This window comes from Schistocerca cancellata, chromosome 5 (assembly GCF_023864275.1).
Source record: "Schistocerca cancellata isolate TAMUIC-IGC-003103 chromosome 5, iqSchCanc2.1, whole genome shotgun sequence".
NCBI lineage: Eukaryota > Metazoa > Arthropoda > Insecta > Orthoptera > Acrididae > Schistocerca > Schistocerca cancellata.
This window is the reverse complement of record NC_064630.1, coordinates 270,905,392-270,925,855: the sequence shown is the minus strand read 5'-3', so window position 1 is coordinate 270,925,855 and position 20,464 is coordinate 270,905,392. Positions and strand designations below refer to the sequence as shown.

The window sequence follows — 20,464 nt, the reverse complement described above, 5'->3', positions numbered from 1 at the left end:
TTCAGAGAAAGCACGGTGGGGTTAACACGTTTTACCAGGTTCATGGGAACAGTTAACAGAAGGATAACCGTCCCTTCATCAAAATATTGCCGCAAATTAGCAATAGCCCGAAATGTACAAAAAAAATGCTGCTGTTTGTGGGGAAACATTTCGTGAATGTATCCAGCAGCGAAACCGAATGTCATCGCAGTTTCCCTTTGAACAAGTGAAGCTTTATAGATGAACACTGATTGGGATCTACCTTCACGTCTGACTCAGGCCTGGGCTTGCCCTGTATGTACTGAAACTGTGGCGCCCCAAGCGCCCACCTCCTTCACTAGGCGGGCGGCAGTCGCGGCGCCACCATAACCGTAAGTCAGTGCTGCTGGCAGCGGCAGCGGGCCAAGTTTTCCTCGTGTAGAGGCGAGACGAGCTGGCCGGCCTTTAGGCGCGCAGCTGCCTCAGCCGGCGGCAGGCAACCCAAGGGGAGCCTCTCTGCGCCGCGCCGCTAGGAGGGGATAGCGGCCTAGCGCGGCCGCCGCAGCCGCCTTGGCTTGCCGTGCTTGCCTTCCTGTGTGCCTCGCCTTAGCTCCGCTGCCAGCCGTGGCCCGCTCCCGTTTGACGATCAGCTGTTGGGTCGCGACGCCTGTCACACGCCCCCTCATTGTTCGGCTGCTCACTCCCCCCACCCCATTTGCCCGCTTCTCCTCGCCTGCCGGCATCCAAACGTGCGAGATCCCTTTATAATTGAGCACGTTGGGACAGAGTGAATCCAGCGGCCCCTCCGCGTGCACATTTATTTCTTAGAGCGTGGACTCGTGGAATATTTTAGATTTTAGAAAAAAAGAAATAATTACTACAAAACACATGACACTTCCGGCAATCGTACTTAAACAAGGGGTTTTACAACAGCAGAGGCACAAAAGCCGTAAAAGATCCAGTAGTAATAATTTCAACGCTCACGGGAAGTCAAACAAAAGAGCAGCAATCAACAGAAAAACATACGATACCATATTTTAAAATAATTACTGTAAGTTGATAGCAGTTGGTTCTAGTAATATTTTGGCCATTCAAGAAGTTACATTTACTGTATTTGGCATTGCTCGAATGCAGACTGTTCTTTTTATGTTTTAGATTATACAGCCTCCAGGTGGCACTTTGCCGGGCTACCGCATTCACGAAACATCATCACAATGCTGATCACGAATACTCCTATTCATACTTACCTCCCCACAAAGGAGACAGAGGAAATGAAACCTAATCCTGCAAACATACGCAAGAGAAAGATACATATTTTCAAGAAATAGTATATTGCCCTGATACCTATGCTGAGCCGGTCGTTTTGGCCGAGCGGTTCTAGGCGCTTCAGTCTGGAACCGCTCTGCTGCAACGGCCGCAGCTTCGAATCCTGCCTCGGGCATGGATGTTTGTGATGTCCTTGGGTTAGTTAGGTTTAAATAGTTCTAAGTCTAGGGGACTGATGATCTCAGATGTTAAGTCCCATAGTGCTCCGAACCATTTGAGCTACATTTACGAGCTCCACCGACGAAATTTCGTAGACTGTTCAGGGCTATTTTCAGAGTATTTTAGTATAAGGAACCTATAATCGGTAGTGATTCGTTACAGATTAATAATGTAACTATGTGTTGTTCGGTTTCTTATGTAGTTACCTTTATTTTTGGGAAAATACGTATACAACGATGAGTAAACCCTCATTCACGAGGACATTTTCGGCCAATTCTAAATCAGTAAAATTACGCATACTGCTGTGTTTCACTGTTAACGTACGATTAACACTGCCGAGGAAACAAACCCGAGAAAGAACCGACCAGTACGGAACGCAAGCTGGAGGGCGAGCACTGAACTGAACATACTGTTATCAACAACAAAACACACACTAGTAATCCGCAATAACCTTAGGAAATTTGTTGGAGTTCAGGTTCACACTGCAGATAAATTTTCACGAACACTTGTTTTCCCTTTTGAGTGATCATTAGTGTAGCAACAATCAAGAAATCGGCGCGGGTTAGTCGTGACAAATCTTACATGACCACACGTTTCCGTGATTTTCACACGCAGGAGTTTTGCTATTGAGAATTACGGTCTCTTGATTCCTGCACCTGATTTCTGGTACATCCGAAGTCACCCAAAATAATGTTTCATGTCACCCTAGTTCCTTGTTCTATAAAACGTTATTACCAACTCTCCGTAAGTAGAATACATTTGTTCATCCGTGAAAAAAATTGTGGCCCTTCCGCAAACAACGAATACTTGTTCGTATCAGTTGCGCTAGAAAACATTCGCACCATGCATAAGTATTACTACTAAGAGTTTAGTTAGTGACACTCCATGCGTGAATTGAAGCTAGCTGGAAAACAAAGCTTCCTCTTGTCTGTTGTAATGTGTAAAAGTAGAGATCAGATAAAAGCCTTCGCAATCAGTCTTAAGAAAACTAACAACTGTATTTTGCTTAATGGAATTCGCACCTGCTGAAGTAATTAGCCGTAAACTGCAGACTGCACTGAATTCGCTATAGTAATATATTAGGCCTAGTTAAACAGGCCTAATACAAGGAAACCTGTTACGGTACTTCCATTTATGACACCAGAAACTACGGAAATATGTGTGTAGCTTCAAAACCTCTTGTAAAACATGTTTGACCTTCGTATTTCTTTTAAAAATGGCGTAGTCCCTGCCAATGTCGAATCTACCATTAACAACATAGTTTTATTTCAGACGAAACTAGTATTACTTTAGATATGTTTCGGATGAAACTAATATTACTCCTAAATATTGTTTAATACATTACTTTCATTCATCTACTTACCCGTCAGAAGGTTGTCAGTTTCAGCAAACAGAACGGTTACGAAATATTGTACATTCCTGTGGAACGGCATCTTTGCGACTGATGACATAAAACATCGGTACTGTCAAATAGCATTTATCAATGCAATCGTGTTAATAGTAACAGTGAAATAAAAATACGGTAGTAATAGGCGCACAAAAAAATTTACGAACCTGAAATGGGTCGTAGTAGCAAGGTTATTAATTATGCGATGATCAGTTCCACAAAAGTAATTTAATAATTCGTTTAGGAACTTCAGACTATAACGAACATAACAAGCAGCGCCGCGTAGCGTTCGTCTTTCAAAGCTTGAACTCAAACGTTCGCATGTGGTGGGGAGTTCTGAGGACAAGAGGATAGGGAAGTCTTGACACTAAAGCTACATCTTCGTTACCTAGGCAACCTATGGCGCTGTGACTGTTGTGGCACTTCGGAACCGAAAGAACATAATAATTCCAAATGAAGAGATTATTCGTATGTTTGAAATCAGTAAATTGATGTTTGAGTTGGCTGTTCGGTTAGTCAAATACATATTGATATTTTATACATTTGATATTTTTCGCTGTATATACGGTATTGTAAACAAGTACATAGAATTTTTAAGGAATTTGTGGTTCACTACAAATCCGTCGTGTTTGCATTTGGGAGAACAGAACTAAAAAGAGAAGGTTCCGAAAGAATCGTTACTTGTAGTTGTTGTTCGATCAGAAATTATCATCATGCGAAAGTAGTAGTTGAGCCCAATTTTCTCAGCATAGATGGAGTTAATTTCCAGGTGTGTGTTTCACTCACCGGCTCAAGTTACCTGTGGAAAATTTGATAGAAAACTGTTATCATCAGCGACTGCAGTAGTCTGTTCACAAAGACGTTCCCATTGCTTCAGTGGAGTAACAATTACTGTTAGATGGAATAATCTGTATTTGGAAATTACGACATTATCTTTTGCGTTTTCATTAACACGAGTTCATCCGAAGCTGTTGATTTTTTTTTTCTGTCGTTAGGTTATTGATAGTCTGTAGAAAGATGGATTTTAAGTCCGCCCCACTAAATTTCTTTAATTGTACGTTACGCCAACAAACACGTGATTATGGAGTGTAACGTTCTCGACAGCATTTACTTACATTGTAATCCGTGACAAAACTATTGTATCGAGGTAGCCGAAGTTTTCAGGTCGTCGTATGTATGTGGAGTACGAGGATCAAAACTAAACGTTCATAAAAATATATATTGAGGTTAGCTGTAAAGCAGTCTCTCTCAGATGAGCGGATCAACAACTTTCTTTTTTTAGTCAGTATTCAGTTATCTCGTCAGAGGCCCCACTGTTTTGATAACAATAGACAGCTTCGTTCTCACTACCAGGGAGGTGCTAGTAAAATAATCGTTTCATAAATTTAAACGAGTTTTTCTTGCTTCAATTAATAATATTTAATTTCCAGAAGATTTCTTAAATATGCTAGGCGAAACTCTTCTGGAAACTGAATTTTGTTAATTGCAGCAAAAAAGGGCCTTTTAATTTATGAAACGAATAGTTGTACACTTGCTGCCGAACCTGGCCACTCCAACAAATTTGTAGTTGTGAAGCATTGTCACTGGTATTTCTGCAAAGTAAAGAATGTTTAAAAGAGTGTTGTGACTTAAGTAACGGTCCGTTTATTTTGTCGCCAAAATTGCCGAAGATTGGGCCGTGAGTAGCCCAGGCGCGAAGCACGGCGCATGCGCAGATAAATTCTGGGCGGAGGTGACAAAAGATCACTCGATCGGGAGATTCGCAGCGCGCAGTGTCCGTCTGGCGACACGTGTTCCAGGGAACAGAACCAGCGCAGCAATGAAAAGAGTATGCGTGTTAAAGAGGACTGGAAAACGATAGTGTCAGTAGGAGAGTGAAGCAGTTTTAGCGCGGCCGCTGGGCAGCGAGCGGGTGGCCAGGCCCGAGCCGAGCGTGGGTATCAGCACGGAACGCGCGCGGCTGCGGCGCTGCCAAGTCTACGTGCGCCGTCAGTTGGTGTGGGCGCAGCCCCACTGGCTGCCTCGCAGCAACAATGCTCCACAAGGGCTCAGCCACAGGGCGACAATAAAGGTCTCTGGCAGGCGCAGGGTGAGCACTCTGGGGGCGCAGCGAGCGCACAGACTTTGGCGCCTCACAGAGGCAACGCCGTGCCCGGGGAACAGGTTCGTAGAGAGGTGAGCAGAGACCGACGCGACCTCTAGCCGCGGCGCAGATGCACGTAGGCCGAGCCTCCATCCCTCGCCGGGTCCCCCACGAACCTCACTCAGAGAGGGGACCGGCCCCACACAAATAGGAAAGAGCGCAGGCATCGCGGCTGCGCGGAGGGGTGGATGGCAGAGGGAGAGAGCAGGGTGCGTGGCGGAGTGAAGGGGACGAAATTAGAGGGTTGCGAGCGCCGCTCCGCGCCAGGCCGGAACACACTGGCTGGGACCGCCCTGCCTGTGGGTCCCAGCTCCATTCTGCCTCGCACGATTTTCAGTAAGGGGCTGTTTGATAGAACAGAAGACTATTTCTAACAATGTTTCGTCGAAAACTGAGTAGATCATGGCTGAGTGAAAATAAGGTTGATTTTTATAGTTAGTAAAAGAGCAACCAGAAACTTTTAATAATGGTAGTTACTAAGAACAAATAGCGCCGTGAGTGGTTTTGGTTTCAAACTGCCAGGTTCAGCATCAGACGGCTGTTTACGTTAAAAATACGTAAGAGATTATGATCTACACACAGTCGAAACCAGGATTTTGTCCTTGGTGTGGGGAATGGGAAAGAGGATGGGGGCTGAGCTCGTAGACATTTTGATTCACCGTGCTGCCTCCAAGTTACCTAGAGTAAACAAAGGTGCTTTCTTAATCTCTTATAATACAACTACCATAGAGAGGAGATTTTCGAGACTGTTAACTCTAACAATACCAACGCATTTTCCATAATGTGAAATACCAGGGGGAAGGGGAGGGGTACTTCTCGTATACCGCAAAAAATCGTAGAACAAGCCATTTTCGTTAAATGTGTTTAACTTAAGTATAAGAGACGAGTAAGGCTCCTAAAACTGAAAATATTAATATTACAAAATATGTTGTGAAAAATCACATTCACAAAAGACATAAATTTTTGGATGAAATTTTACTAAAAAAATTGAAACAGTTTCGAAATCTGATGTATGAAATCATTAACAACAACAATTTTTTAAAAAAAAATTAAAATAAACATTAGCAGACTAGATTGCAATATTGAAAGATGGGTACGAAGAACCCCCCCCTCCCCCTTTCGTATTGCGAGGTTTAAGTTTGAAAGGCGTGTTGCAAAGAATTCATTATTGTTGTTCTTATTTTGAGATCAAGAAGAAACATGTGCAGTTCTGAGGGAAGTTGCAGCCCGATCGCTCCCCACTTCCATAGGATTCGCCTCCGTCTACATATGATGTTGGCTGGTTTCGTTGTGAAAGTTTGTCGGAATGGTAGCGCCCTAGAGCAAAGAAGTAAGAGAAAGAGCTAATTTACTGTAACTAGACCTGAATTTAAACAACTTCCTGAGATAAAGGATAAGTTAGTTTTATTTATTTATTTATTTTTTTTTCAATCGAAAATCCGTCATTCTGTAGCACTGTTCACTACTTATGAAGAAACGCAATGGTTCGAAACAGACAGCGGCGCTTTTTGATTTTAATAAGTAGTATTAATAACCTATGAAGCGAGAAGGACAAAAACTGACACAGGCAAAGAGGTCATTGTTGCCCTAGAGAAGTCTATTGGTATCAAATGTAGCCCTCAATTCTAGGACGAAATTTTGTGGCAGTACATTTGAGCAGGGCATTGTGTGAAGGTGAGTCGTGGACAGTGGGAAAACCGGAACAGAAGAGAGTCGAAGCATTTCAGAAGGGGTGCTACAGAAGATATGTGAAAATTACGTGAACTGACAAGACAGGGAACGAGAAGGTTATCTGCAGAGCAGGCGCAGAACGGAACTTACGGAAAACACAGACAACGAGAAGGGACAGGATGATAAAACATGATGTTATGACATCAGGGAGGTGTAGAGGGTAAAGACTGTAGGGGAACACAGCAATTGGAATGCATCCAACAAATAGTTGAGGATGTAGGGTGCAAGTGTAACTCTGAGACGAAGAGGTTAGTGCAAGAGGAGAATTCGTGGCGCGCTGTATCAGTCAGAAGACTGGGGCTAGCTGCTGATTTCATTTATTGTAGGAATTAACTAGTCGTGCTTTTAACTTAGGCTTTAAACACGTGAACTATATGTACGTTGTTGTAATGGGATGAGCTTCCGGAGCTGTACCGTGACTATAGGTGCGATCTTCCCGCGAAACGCTCTGTCGTCAACGGTTGTACAAGACACAGAGCAGTCCTTTGCGGTAGTTCTGGCTTTGCTGCTGCTGCTGCTGCTGCTGCTGCTGCTCGCGGGCTACTGCGCGCAAAGGTCCCAGGAGCTCGCAAGTAGGACAGGCACCAGGAGAAACTACCTGGCTAGTGCCGGGCCGGGAAATCCCCGACCGCGCCGCGCGCTTCGCGGGAACACATGCAGTCGGCACTCGCTCGCTAGAACAAAACTGCGCTGCTGCTCGTCGAGTTGTTAGCTGGTGCCCTGCTCAACTCAGAGAATACCACTGTCAGCACGGGACAGGTTTTTGTTTCTGTTTCGTCGTCATTCAATAAACAGCTGCGCGCCTTGCAGCAGAACGGATTAATTTCTGTATCGTCTTCGGAAAATGAAATCACTATTACTACGTAATATCAAATGTATAAATAAAATGAAAAGTTATTTTTTAAAAGTGCTTCTACCCGCGATTCTGTAACATTATTCGTAGCTATAGAATTAAAAAAATATTTTGTTCCTGTGCGCAATAGTTAATTTCACTTGCTTGTCTGGGGTTAGATAATTCGTGAGCAGTAACGCACCAACTAGAATGAAGTGTATCGCTTAACGCGCTGTTCCGATCATAAACGAAATGTCTGTCGAAAAGTTTTACTATATTGGCTGCGTAAATTTTTAGCTACCGTAAAGTGGAGAAGGGTAATACGTCTTTATTCGGCAACGTGATTATATCACGCAACGTGGAGTAAGGAACTGTGACGAGTAAACGACAAATGCTAAGAGGAAGCGCTACTCCATTAGATATTTCCTTCTTTCCAAAATAATAATAATAATAATAATATAATAATAATAATAATAATAATAATGCGTGGGCCACATTAGCGCCTGCCATAAAAATTCCGTATCGGTTAATAAAAATGTTGATCTAACTCTAAGAAATAAAACTACTTCTGTAGCTTATTCTTTACGACCACGAGTTAGGCCGTATAGGAAACATTTTGAAATCAATAAATTGGATTTTCATTGGCTGTAAAATACGTATTTGAATAACACTTGACGAAGATAGTAACGTAACATTCAGCATATATTGCCCGACATTTCATTGAAAACTTCTTCTCTCCAGTCTTCTTATAAAACCGAAAACTTGCATATCCGTTTCAGTAAATGCAGACGTTAATCTTCGTGACCGAAAGAAACGAATAAGGTAACGAAAACCGACTCGGTGGCCTCGAGTTCTATTTGAAATTAATTCGTTGGGACCTGAGATTTAAAGTACAGATGAAAATGAACTTTCATTATAGAGTGGTGCTATGCTGATGGTGATTGTGATCCGGTTTTGAAGATTGTCTGTTCATACAGTGATGATCGCAATGGGATCGTCCCCCTCTCCCCATCTCTGAAGCAAAAGAAAAAGTATTGAGTAGTCAGATGTTTTAGTTATTAAAAATATCCCATACCATCGAGTCTATACTAATACAAAAAAACGTAATGTGATATCGTGGCGTAATAGTAACTAATATTTAAAAATTTTGGGAATATTTGTAGGCAAGCTACTCTTTTCCAAAGCAAGTTTGCGCATTTCGGCACCAGCTGTAAATATCACCTTCACAAAGTTCCTGCCTTCAACGATGACAAAATGTAATACATAGCTTTTGAATCAGAGATTGAAATAGCTGTGCCCTGTAAATTCGTGAGTTTTGGCGCCGGAAATGCAAGCCCACTCTCTGAGCCTCCGTTCCCCGACAGAGTTCGTGGTACAAAAGAGATAGAGAGATGAGTGGTGTGGAGTAGTGAGGAAGGGCGGACATGCCTCGCGACAATAATGCAGTCGGCATTGTTGGTTGCGCAAGACGCGTGCTGGCGCTGCGGCTGCGGTTGAAGGCCGGCCCGTGGCGCTGCGCGCGCGCCGGGCCTTGTCTCCAAGGCTAGCGGCCGCGCCACCGACGAGCTCAGCCGCTTCACGCTTTCCGCCCATTCTTCTGGCCATCTTTCCTTCTAGGGATATCGTCCACGCACTCTTACTTTCCTGTTACGAATTGAGGGCAAACGAAACATTTCCTTACTATCACGAGTACTGACGAAACGAAATACTAACCTATCATAGTACCTATAACAGTCAACCGGTCTATTGCTCTGTTTCATATATTACTTTACAGTTCAAAAGATTGTACCCAATTTCCTCCACCAGAGGAAACTTGCACGAATTTGTTTCACAGGGATTGACTCAGCATCATCTGTATAGCCTAGTGTCAGTTGGTTACAATGGAATATTCACGGAGGTCTAGTATGGGCTACAATTACATTATGGCAGCGAAACTTGTAATCCGTTAATGAGGAACCTATCTACGCTGGAAAAAAAGTTCCAATTTTGGCCACCAGGTGCAAATCTGGCGCTGTATAGCATTTCTTCGATGTTACCGGCACTCATATTGAATCAATTGTGTAAGTGGCAGTTAATAATAAAATCAACATTATCCCTTTCTCACTCGTTTGACCTTTACTGCCCACGTCCCGTTCCTAATCCATTATAAATGGAAACATTTCTATACGCCTTTCTCGCATTCACACCGTCAGATTTTCGCCTGGTGGCGAAGAAGGGAACTAATTTTCTTCAATCGTAAATAGCTCCCGTATTAAAACGTTAGAATATTTGTCAAGTTTCGCTGCAATACGGTAATTACATTCCACACTGGTCCTCTGAGTAGCTGCCCTGTAATTACAACCACCCAGTAGTATACAGATAACTTACGCGTTGTACCATCTGTGTGCCTCCGTAATCGTATTTTGATGACTTACTTGAACTGGTGCTGACGCGAGGGCTATGAGGGCAGAAGACTTCGAATCCAAACTCTCAGAACCTATAGTCACTGCTTTTAAACTGACCGTTATATCGAATGCTGCTATTTTGTAACGCAGAATAAGTTTAATGTCGTTATACTTGTAGCAGATAAGATGATTTACAGTATAATATTAAAATTTTCATTTACATTATTTAATTTATTAACTCTACGCCGTCATGTTGTTCGTTTTTTCATGTCATGGAACTTCAGAGATTTCACAGAACACTATTGTAGGAAGCGCTGATCTTAGAGCATTGGGAATTTTGTTTACTATGTGAATAAAAGAGAAATAAATATCAGATTTGACGAGTCCCACCTGTCAAATTAGCCACATTATTGATAGTTAAGGAGGGTATTCAACTGTTAACATTTAGTAGCTTTCAAGCCTGCTTGTGCACGTAAAGCATACAGGACGTGCTGTGGTTGTCCATCACAGCTGTGTTCCCGTAAGAGAAGGCTCATGGGTTCGACTCTGCATTAAAAAAAAAAAAATCGCACTCCGTTCTGGCGATGTGGTTCTAATCGCTGATAATATAGATGAGTGCAGAGTAGGCGCCGGCCGGTGTGGCCAAGCAGTTCTAGGCGCTTCAGTCTGGACCCGTGAGACCGCTACGGTCGCAGGTTCGAATACTGCCCGTGGCATGGATGTGTGTGATGTCCTTAGGTTAGTTAGGTTTAAGTAGTTCTAAGTTCTAGGGGACTGATGACCTCAGATGTTAAGTCCCATAGTGCTCAGAGCCATTTGATTCCGTTTAATAACTCGACGAATGAACAGGCTCACATAGAGAGCGCGTCTCTTGGCGTGTAAAACTGACGAGTAACGATGTACCGGATTCAAAACATTTGACGACGCACTAAGAAATCTGAAGCGGCGGTTATTCAATTTGTGACAAGAGACTCAGAAATACAACAAAGCAGCTCTGTATAGAACTATACTAAGTATATTTCGCAGAGGTGGTAGTGTCACTACAAAGTATCCCAGTATTCAGAGATATGATAGGAACGATGATTCGAAGAAAAAAGGTGTAGTAAACATGGGCTCTGAAATGCATGCATTAAGAGGTATGGGCATTTGCTGATCTTCCTTTCCGTGAAACACAATTTCTCTTACAGTGAACCAAGTGCTCATAGTTCTGAAGATACGCGTTTTAGAACCCATGATTACTAGACTTTCGTGCTTCGAATGATCGTCCCTGTCATATACCTGAAAATTTACCACTCTTCCCGAGACACACTGTATAAGCATTACTGTGTTTGACTGTCGCATCAGAGTTGATTCCTACTAAGGACGCACATGGTTCCGTTAGTTCAAATGGTTCAAATTGCTCTGAGCACTATGGTACTTAACGTCTGAGGTCGTCAGTCCCCTAGAACTTAGAACTACTTAAACCTAAGTAACCTAAGGACATCACACACATCTATGCCCGTGGCAGGATTCGAACCTGCGACCGTAGCGGTCGCGCGTTTCCAGACTGCACCGCCTAGAACCGCTCGGCCACTCCGGCCCGCTCCGTTAGTTAACAAACGGCAACAGCCATGGTCGTGAAGAGATGTAGTAATAATAGTTGTATAACGATAACCAGTTGTTCCTGGTGTGTTAAAATACGAAATACTGTGTTTGTTTTATAAGAAGTCCGACTGGTAGTTTCGTTTTGGGGTAGTCGCGCGGTGTGAGGCCCCTTGCCACGGTTCGCGCGGCTCCCCCTGTCGGAGGTTCGAGTCCTCCCTGAGGCATGGGTGTGTGTGTGTGTGTTGTCCTTAGCGTAAGTTAGTTTTAAGTCGTGTGTAAAACTGGGGATCGATGATCCCAGCAGTTTGGTTCCAAAGGAATTTACCACCACAATCTGTTTCGGTTTTTCGGGATTTTATTTCCGGTATGTAATTCGGGACGAAAGCTCCATCGTCAGGCTTTCCAGACTCACTGGACGTCTGACGAAATTGACGCACTTGCTTCACGGGTGATCCATACTGAAATTCTAAGTTCTTTGGTTTTCATTGCAAATATATCGGTAACAATCTGAAGTACAGGAATACCTGAAAAACTGAAATACAGAGAGGGGACTAGTTACAATTTATAAAATAAATTTCTCTCACTGTGTGTGAACCATGAGAAACCATTACGAATTCGTTAAAATTTGTGAGTTTCTGTCGAGGAAACAATGGATTCGAGCGTCGCAAGAACTTATCTTTCTTGCACGCTTTATCAGTTCTTATATCGGCCGTTGCCTATACGTAGATTAGCCGCAGAAAGATAAACTCGCCCACATTGGCCGGCGCCGCGAGGCTGCGTGTACATTTATCATGGAGCAGTCGTAAGCGCGGCTCCGGCCTGTCGTCGTCCCTGTTGCCGTCGCTGTCGCTCGCGCCTGACGGTCGCCGTCTGTGTGTTGTTGCAGAGCCCTGCCATGATGGGGCTGCAAGCGACGGCGAGCAAACGCAAGCTGGAGTACGACAGCAAGTGCCAGCCGGCCAAGCTGGTGCGGCTGGACGAGGGCGCGCACGACGCGGCGGCCGCCGACCTGGACGACTGGCGCCTCGCGTCCGCGCTGGGCGGCGCGCTCGCCAGCCCCGTGCCGCACCAGCACGACGACGACGAGGACGACGACGACGAGGAGGACGACGACGAGGACGACGACAAGGCCGAGAAGTACCTGCCGCCCGCGGCGCGCGCCTACCACTGCCTGCGCTACGCCGAGGGCGACGGCGTCTGCTACCCGCACGCCGTGCCCGTGTCCGTGGCCGAGCTCAAGGCGGCGCCCTCGCCGCCGCCGCCCGCCGGCTACTACCCGGAGGAGGCGTCCGGCTACGGCGCGGGGGCGGGAGGCGGTGCGCCGCCCCCGTACGGCCCCCAGGCGCGCCTGGCCGTGCGCTACCAGCCGTCCCCGGCCGCCCCCAGGCCCGTGCACCAGTACTGGGGCAGCAGCGAGTACTATTCGCAGAACTCGCAGCAGACGATACGCTGCGACGAGAACGGCAAGTCGTACCTGGATCTGGGCAGCTCCAGCGCCAGGTATAGCGCCGCCCCGACTGTCCCCGCGAGGTGTCCTCCGCCGCAACTGCCGCAGCCGCCGCCACCGCCGCCGGCGTCGGCCGCGCCGCCCCCCGCCGCCCCCGGGAAGGACGTGGAGTGCTGTGACGGCAGGACCGGTTGGTGCGGCCGGGGGCCGGACGCGGCCTGCTACCGACAGAGGCGGCTCGCGGTGCTCAACATCTCCATGTGCAAGCTGGGCAGGTACAGGCAGTTTCCCGACCCCAGCCTGCGGAGGTCGGTGCTCATCTGCAACACGCTGCGCTACATCGAGCGCGAGATGGAGCAGGAGGGCTGCTTCTTCGGCGGCGGCGTGACGCACGTTCCGGCCGCCGCCCCCCCGCCTCCGGCTCCGACACCGCAGCCGCCCGCCGAGCCGGAGCCCAGCTACCAGCCGCACTTTGCCGACGTGTCCGCCCCCTCGCCCGCGGCCGCCCCCGCTTACGCGGCGCCACAGTACCGCGTCCCTGCGCACGGCGCCGACCTCATCCCGCCGTACGAGCACACCCTGAGGGACTTCTCCGCCAGCGGGCGCGCCACGCCGTTCCCCGCGGCCTGCGCCGACAACTACGACGCCGACTCTGGCGTCGGCGACGAGGAGTCGGCCCGGGGCATCAACTGGGGGTCCGTGCTGAGCCTCTCCAGCCAGTCCGACCTCGACCCACTCAATAACAATGAACTCTACTCTCCCTCCCCCCCTCACTCGTCGTCGTCGTCGTTCGGATTTACCAACGGGGACTCGAACAGTTCGCTCAGTTTGCTCGGAGACGTGGACTTGGGACACGAGTTCGACGATTTCCTTCCCAGTTGGAAACTGACGCCTCTCAGTGCCGACGACATTCTCAAGTCCGTCCCTCCGTCGGAGTTCTCGGCACGACAGGGCGAGGGCGAACTGGACAGCATTATGCACGTCCTTGTCGGCACGTAATGGGACGCGACGAGTGCGCCACTTTCGGTATCATCGAATGGGAGTGAGATTACTGGTCAGTCGATTGATCTTCAAATGTGCTCAGGTTGTGAAGGGCTGTTCAATTTGATACTTATATTCTTATATTTCAATTTGGCAGCCCGTGGTCCTTTAAATTTACTTAAAAAGAACGTTTAGTCTGAACTAATATATTTTCGTTCTCCGTTCGACACCTTTTTATCACTTAAACAGTACTTTTTGTACATTTTGCAATTCGACAGACCAAAATGCATGTAGGTCTACGGTGACTGTTGCGTAAAAAGGTTTTTATAGAATGTTTATTTTGAAGGTTCTCTAGTACAGAGCTTTTACCAATGTTTGGGCATAGTCTTAATACCTTTGTTTTCTTTTGCAGAGAGGGAGTGAGAATGAGAATGAGAGAGAGAGAGAGAGAGAGAGAGAGAGAGAGAGAGAGAGAGAGAGAGAGAGAGAGAGAGAGGTGTCTGAAGCTTGTCTGAATTAATATCTCAGGTCTCTGTAAAAAGTCATGTGGGTAACATCCACATTTTTGTCAAGAGGTGCTCTTACATAGGTTGTATGCTTCATTTATCTATATGCCTCTGTCCCTTTTTTGTAAAGCTTGTCCTCTTTCATGTTTTTGTTCCCTTGTTCAGAGTAATACGCATGTTAAACTTTGCATTAAAAAATATATTTTTGAAGAACTTATTGTGCACTAAAGATATAGTTCTTGTTGGTTTTGTGAAGAGATGTCAGTATAATGAAATGGTTCTATAGATGACTAGATTATATACAAAGTGATGATTTGCACTTAAGTATATAAACAAATCCAGGAGAAATTAGTGATGGAAAAGCCCTTGTTACCTGTAACGTTGGTGACGTGTCTAGTTGTATATAAAAGTGGACTATTATGTACTGTTTAGATAGTACGACTGGAAACCGTGCTGCATTGTCCTTTCAGACTCTTCTTTAAAATTACAATATTAAGCTTTTAAGATTTCTTTAACTACAGAAAGGAATCACTCTACTGCAGTTTAAGAAGCCTTTTTTTTTTTTTTTGCAGATCATTCAAATTAACTTTTTTAAATAATCATTGCTGATTCAGCAGTTACGAAACTGTTCAATGGTGCAAACAGTACTGAGTGATATTTTATTTTGAAGAGATGTTACAGTGCTAATGAATGTGTGGAAGATTTGCTCTAAACAGTATAAAATAATCCTACTTATAATCCTACTGGAGAGTAGGCTTAGTGTACAGTAGATTTCTTTTATGTAAAAAGAAGTCCCTTCACATTATGATTTGACAGTCATTTGGAAGCGATTTCCAGGCATTGCCCAATTTTCTGTGTACTCTGCTGTAAATATATCTACATAATGAGTGTAAATAGTTGCAAAGTATATACATAAATATAAAAATATGCCATAAATATATTGTCTATATAAATATATTTTGAAATGTTCCAGAAGGAATATTTGCACTAAAATAATTTTGATTATGAAAATCTAGTCCTTTAAAAAAAACGTCACAATTTTGACGTTTAAAGCTGGAGTCAGAAAATTGGGCTGTCCCAGATATTGGCTGTCCCAGCTGTCTGCAGCTGTCATGTTGATGGTTGAGTATTATTGTGAGGAGTACTGTCACAATTCCACAAATAGAAAATATTGTGTGTATTGCAGGATACCATTATGTATGTTTTCACAAAGTGGTTGAAACTTCACTGTATGCTGTATCATTTTTCCAGTGAAATAATCTTTAGTTATCATTCATTGAGATTATTTCATTTTTTTAAACTCTTAATTTTGAATGTATGTTGATATTTCTGCTCAAAGCTAATTTATAAACTCAGTTGAGTGCCTTGAGTAATGGCAAACAAAATTATAGTTAAGTAGATTGTTTGCTGTGAAGTGCTCTTTAAGGTTATATGATGGACATTTATTTCTATTGCCAAAGTACTTGGTTGTGATGGAGAAATGATATGACAAGTGAAGCATATAAATGGTGCCCTCAGAAGAAAATTTTTAAATGATTGTGCTGTGATATTGTCGTGTACAACTCTGTTAAATCTAAAATATTGGCTGCTAATGTTAGGTAGGTATTCATGATTATATATATATCTATATATATATGTAGATAAAATGTGATGAATTTGCAATAAATTAATATAAAATATTAAGCATGTTGTTAAATCCCTTATTTAAAACAAAAACAAATAAATAAATATACCAATTCACCATTCTGTTTTGTTGTTCAGCCGTGAAATTTCACCCACTTGCACCTTGTTGCAATAGGGGGAAATAATATCTTGAAATTGCGTAAATGACATCTCAGTTCTCTATTTCATGAACACGCATTGTACAATAGTTCCCTTATACATTGACCAAGATAGTTATAAAAAGACAAAATATTATTTTACTGTAAGAATTTAACTGTATCCATATATTTTTACATCAATTTGGCATCTTGGATGTTTGTGAAATGAAATTCTATTCAGGGACCTGCATTTCTTTTATTGACTGTGTTTGTAAAAATTACTTTAATGTGCAGGCATTTGAAGATATTATTTGAAATGCCTTCTGACACTTTTTTTTTTTTTTTTCTGGGAAGAAAGAAATACGGTACAGAATGTACGACCAAACTGAGCATTGCATCTCCTTCAGTAATTATTTGTTTAAATATCATGACCAGGTAAAATTATGGAACAATAACGTACAATCACTAGTACTAAACTACAAAAATTGTTATTTTCATGTCCAATTTGTACTGAAAGTTCATTAAAAAAACACATTAAACATGATTGACTGAATTTTTATATTTTCCCACAACTTGACTGAATTGAGATGAAGGCATTGTCAAACAAAAAAATATACAGAAATTAAGGTTTAATACTCTATAATATAAAATACATAACAAGGCATTAAAATGCATTCCCCATGTTAGAAAACAGTGATGTCTCAAAGAATGTGTATAAAATTGTCAAGTTTGGAGTATTTGTCTTCAGCATCAGCCACATCACACACACAATTTTGTTTTCACATAATGTACCTTTGTCACAATTTTATGGTCATCCTGTTTTTGGAATGAATTCATTTAGTAAAATAGAAGAATTTTTCAGTTTCACAATGTCACAATATTTGGCAGTGACTGAAGTGACACAATGAAGTCATCTTTGGTGCTTAGTATGTAAATGAGTTAACACCGTACATCCATAATACCAACAGTTCGTTTGCAAAGGCCTCTGGTGCTTCAGATTATAATATTGTACAAAATTCGTCCTTCATGCTGATATAATTTGTCATATACATTTCAAAAAGTGTTACACAGATTGGTTTATGATAAACATGTCTTTGAAAGCTTAACGGCCAATGAAAATAGCTTTCCTTTATAAATAACAGTTTCATATGGTCTTTACATAAATTAATAATATAGTTTGATTTTATATTATTGTATTACTGGTTTTTCTTCATGTCATGTGCTAGGCAGTTAACTTGTGCCAATATTTGTTGCACAGGAATTTTATATTGGAAGTCATGATGTACCTTATGTATGATATTTTTTAAATGAAGATATTTTTGTACAACCAGGCAAACTTTACATAATATTGACAAAACTACAGTGCACCCCAAATATTAGGCCTCACTACTTAATAACTAAATGAAAATTTCAAGCACAGGATGAGAAAATGGCATTAATGTACAAAGAAATTTGTATATTTTTTAAGCAAGCCAAAGATATTTTATGGATTAGGGAATATGGCAACTAACATAAAGAGATATTGTGCTTTATAAAAATAGTTTATCAAACTAGGTAGATGTATTTATTTCAGATGCTATAAATAGGTACACAATCGTCCTTGTACAGAAGAAGGAAAGAAAGCAATGAGCAATAAACAGTGGTTTGCAAAACAACTAAAACTTACACAGAATTTATTTTGTGATTGGTGTGTCAGTGTGTGTCCTAATCCTTACCCATTGTTAAAAAACTTGTAACCATTTTCAGGTGTTCAAAACAAGCCAATCATACATTCAGTGCATAAGTTCATTCTCTATGGTAAATGCTTTAGCTACTTGTAACACATTGCATGCCTCCTTCATGAATACACTTGTACAACAAATAACTTTCAGGATTTTTGTATTTGTACTATGAAATGAAATGAAATGATGAAGGGATTTATAAAACACATGGCATCTAATAGCAACTAAATGTTAACATTCTCAGTAACAGATATGATTTGTCAGGAAAACTGTAATTGTAACCATCAGACGTAAAATCACCTTAATATTTTGGACACCCATTTTCATTGGAAAATAAGCTTCATTTATGATCTAGGCATTAGAATACAGTGTTAGCTTTGAAGAGAGCTGGTGAATATCTTGTTTCTTTAATATTTTTCATCAGAATTGGAATGTTAGGCAAAGAGGTGATGGCGTACAGTTTTTTTTTTTTTTTTTTTTTTTTTTTGCAGAAAATAAACAATGCTGTGTTAATTTCATCTCACCATGATATTCTATGGAGCGATGGTGCAGAAGAGTCAGCAACAATACGTCTCTTGACCCTGGAGCTTAGCAGGTGGAGGAGCTATGTGTGTGAATGTTCTCAAACTGCCATCTTAACTTAAAAAGACACACACAATATAAACACTCATGTAAGGAAGATATTGGACCAATGCCTACAAGTCTAAGCAGGCCATCTCAGTTGTTCCATTCAATTCCTGGTAAACAACACAATTATCCTGAATTACTCGAGTGACTAATTCAGAAGTATTTGTCTAGATGTTTTATGGTATCCCTACTGTATTTTGTTTTTGTGATTGAGCACAGACAGCAGAAAATACTACATTCAGAATAACTCATTCAGGCCTTTTAGAGCCATGTCTTACACTGCACTGCAGGCTAAACTAGAACAAACTCACATAAGTTATTTTTAGAATGAATATGCAGTTTCATTAAGAACTTATTACATTTCACTGCTTTGGTTCTGCTTGACTGTATGCCAGCTTTAAGAATAAAGTAATAAAGTACACACTCACACACACACACACACACACACACACACACACACACACACACACACACACACACACACACACACATATTTTCTCACTCAGGTCTATAGCCCCCACCACATACCACATAAAGAACAGTTGAAAGAAGCATAATTCACTGTTACCAAAGAAATAAATCAGGGCTGTACTGCAGAATTCCTTCTACAGTATCAACATCATAACTAATACTTGCCACGTTTCTAAAAAGATCTGAGAAATGAATCAAGTGGAATATTGATAATTTAATAAATTTAAGGTGAATAAACTGAATTTCAAGCATATTTCTCAAGCAGTCAAATGCTTTGCTAAATAAAACTTCAACCTATAATTTGTTGAAATGAACAATATTAAGATGGCAGTAACTCCCATTGTGCTCTGACCACATTAACTGCCATGCCAGCGAACACAACAGCAGATGACACTTAACACCAAGTGTATGCCAGTGGCCACATGCTCTATTCTGTTTAGTATAGTATATCATTGGATGGTATGTAAGGTTACAAAAGACAGTTCAAAATGTCAAAGAAGATCTGATTTCTCATCACTAGCATCAGCTTGATTAAGCAATACAAATTAATTCACAATAATATATTATATACTGTAGTCATCATCAAAACATTTAATAGAGCAGAAACTGGAAGAATACTCAAGAAAGAAACAGTATCAAGTAGACGGACGTTGGAGAATAGCTTCAAATGATCAGGAAAATATAAACTTCATTCTTTGGACATCTGATCTCGAACACCAGAAAAAGTGTGTGCAAGACAGTAGTAGAAAAACTATAGAATAGCAAGAGCAACATTAAATTAGTTACAGAAATTAAGGAAGACAAGAGAGGACTTCAAGTTACATTAGATGACATAAAAAATGAAACAAACAAAACCAAAATACACCAAAACACACACACGTAACACAACAAACAAAAATTCATAACATGACCACAGGAAGGGTGACCTCAAACAAATAGGAAAAAAACTGGAAGAATAAATAACTATTTGGAAAGTAGAAGATAAAAAGCCCTTTCTATAAAAATGAATTATAATAATCCTGTATTGTTAATTTGTACCACTGAATAACAGCTGCTTGTATAAACCTTTGTATACTTAACAAATGTGGTCCAGTCAAGGCCACAATAATAATAATAATAATAATGATAATAATAACAACAACAATAACAATGTACAGTATTAAACATGGGGCTGCCAGTGGGCACATGATGTCAGGAGTGTGTGCCAGCAGAATCATGACAGTAAACATGTTAAGCAATATTGAAGCTCCAGGAAGTGTACCATGGACAGGGCAAAATACAAACATGTAGGGGAAAAAATTATCATTTATTGAAGTTATTTTCTATCTTTTACTTTTCAGGATTTGTATAACACATGGCTCTTTTCTAAAGGAGCAAATTCCAGTTAACATGAAATTGTAGAGGCTAAAAATGTGTGTGTTATTCATGGAATGATACAGTAAGAGCT

General features: G+C 42.1%; 1 protein-coding gene across 1 annotated transcript in view; it reads left to right on the top strand.

Moving 5' to 3' along the window:
• The window catches only part of LOC126187698 (protein enabled homolog), a 28,425-nt gene extending 11,881 nt beyond the window's left edge, over positions 1-16,544 (top strand). Inside the window, exon 2 of the mRNA XM_049928941.1 lies at positions 12,391-16,544. Within this exon, the coding sequence (XP_049784898.1) occupies positions 12,391-13,950 (1,560 nt within the window). The 3' untranslated portion in view covers positions 13,951-16,544. The remainder of the gene's footprint in view (positions 1-12,390) is intronic.
• The last annotated feature ends 3,920 nt before the right edge of the window (positions 16,545-20,464 follow it).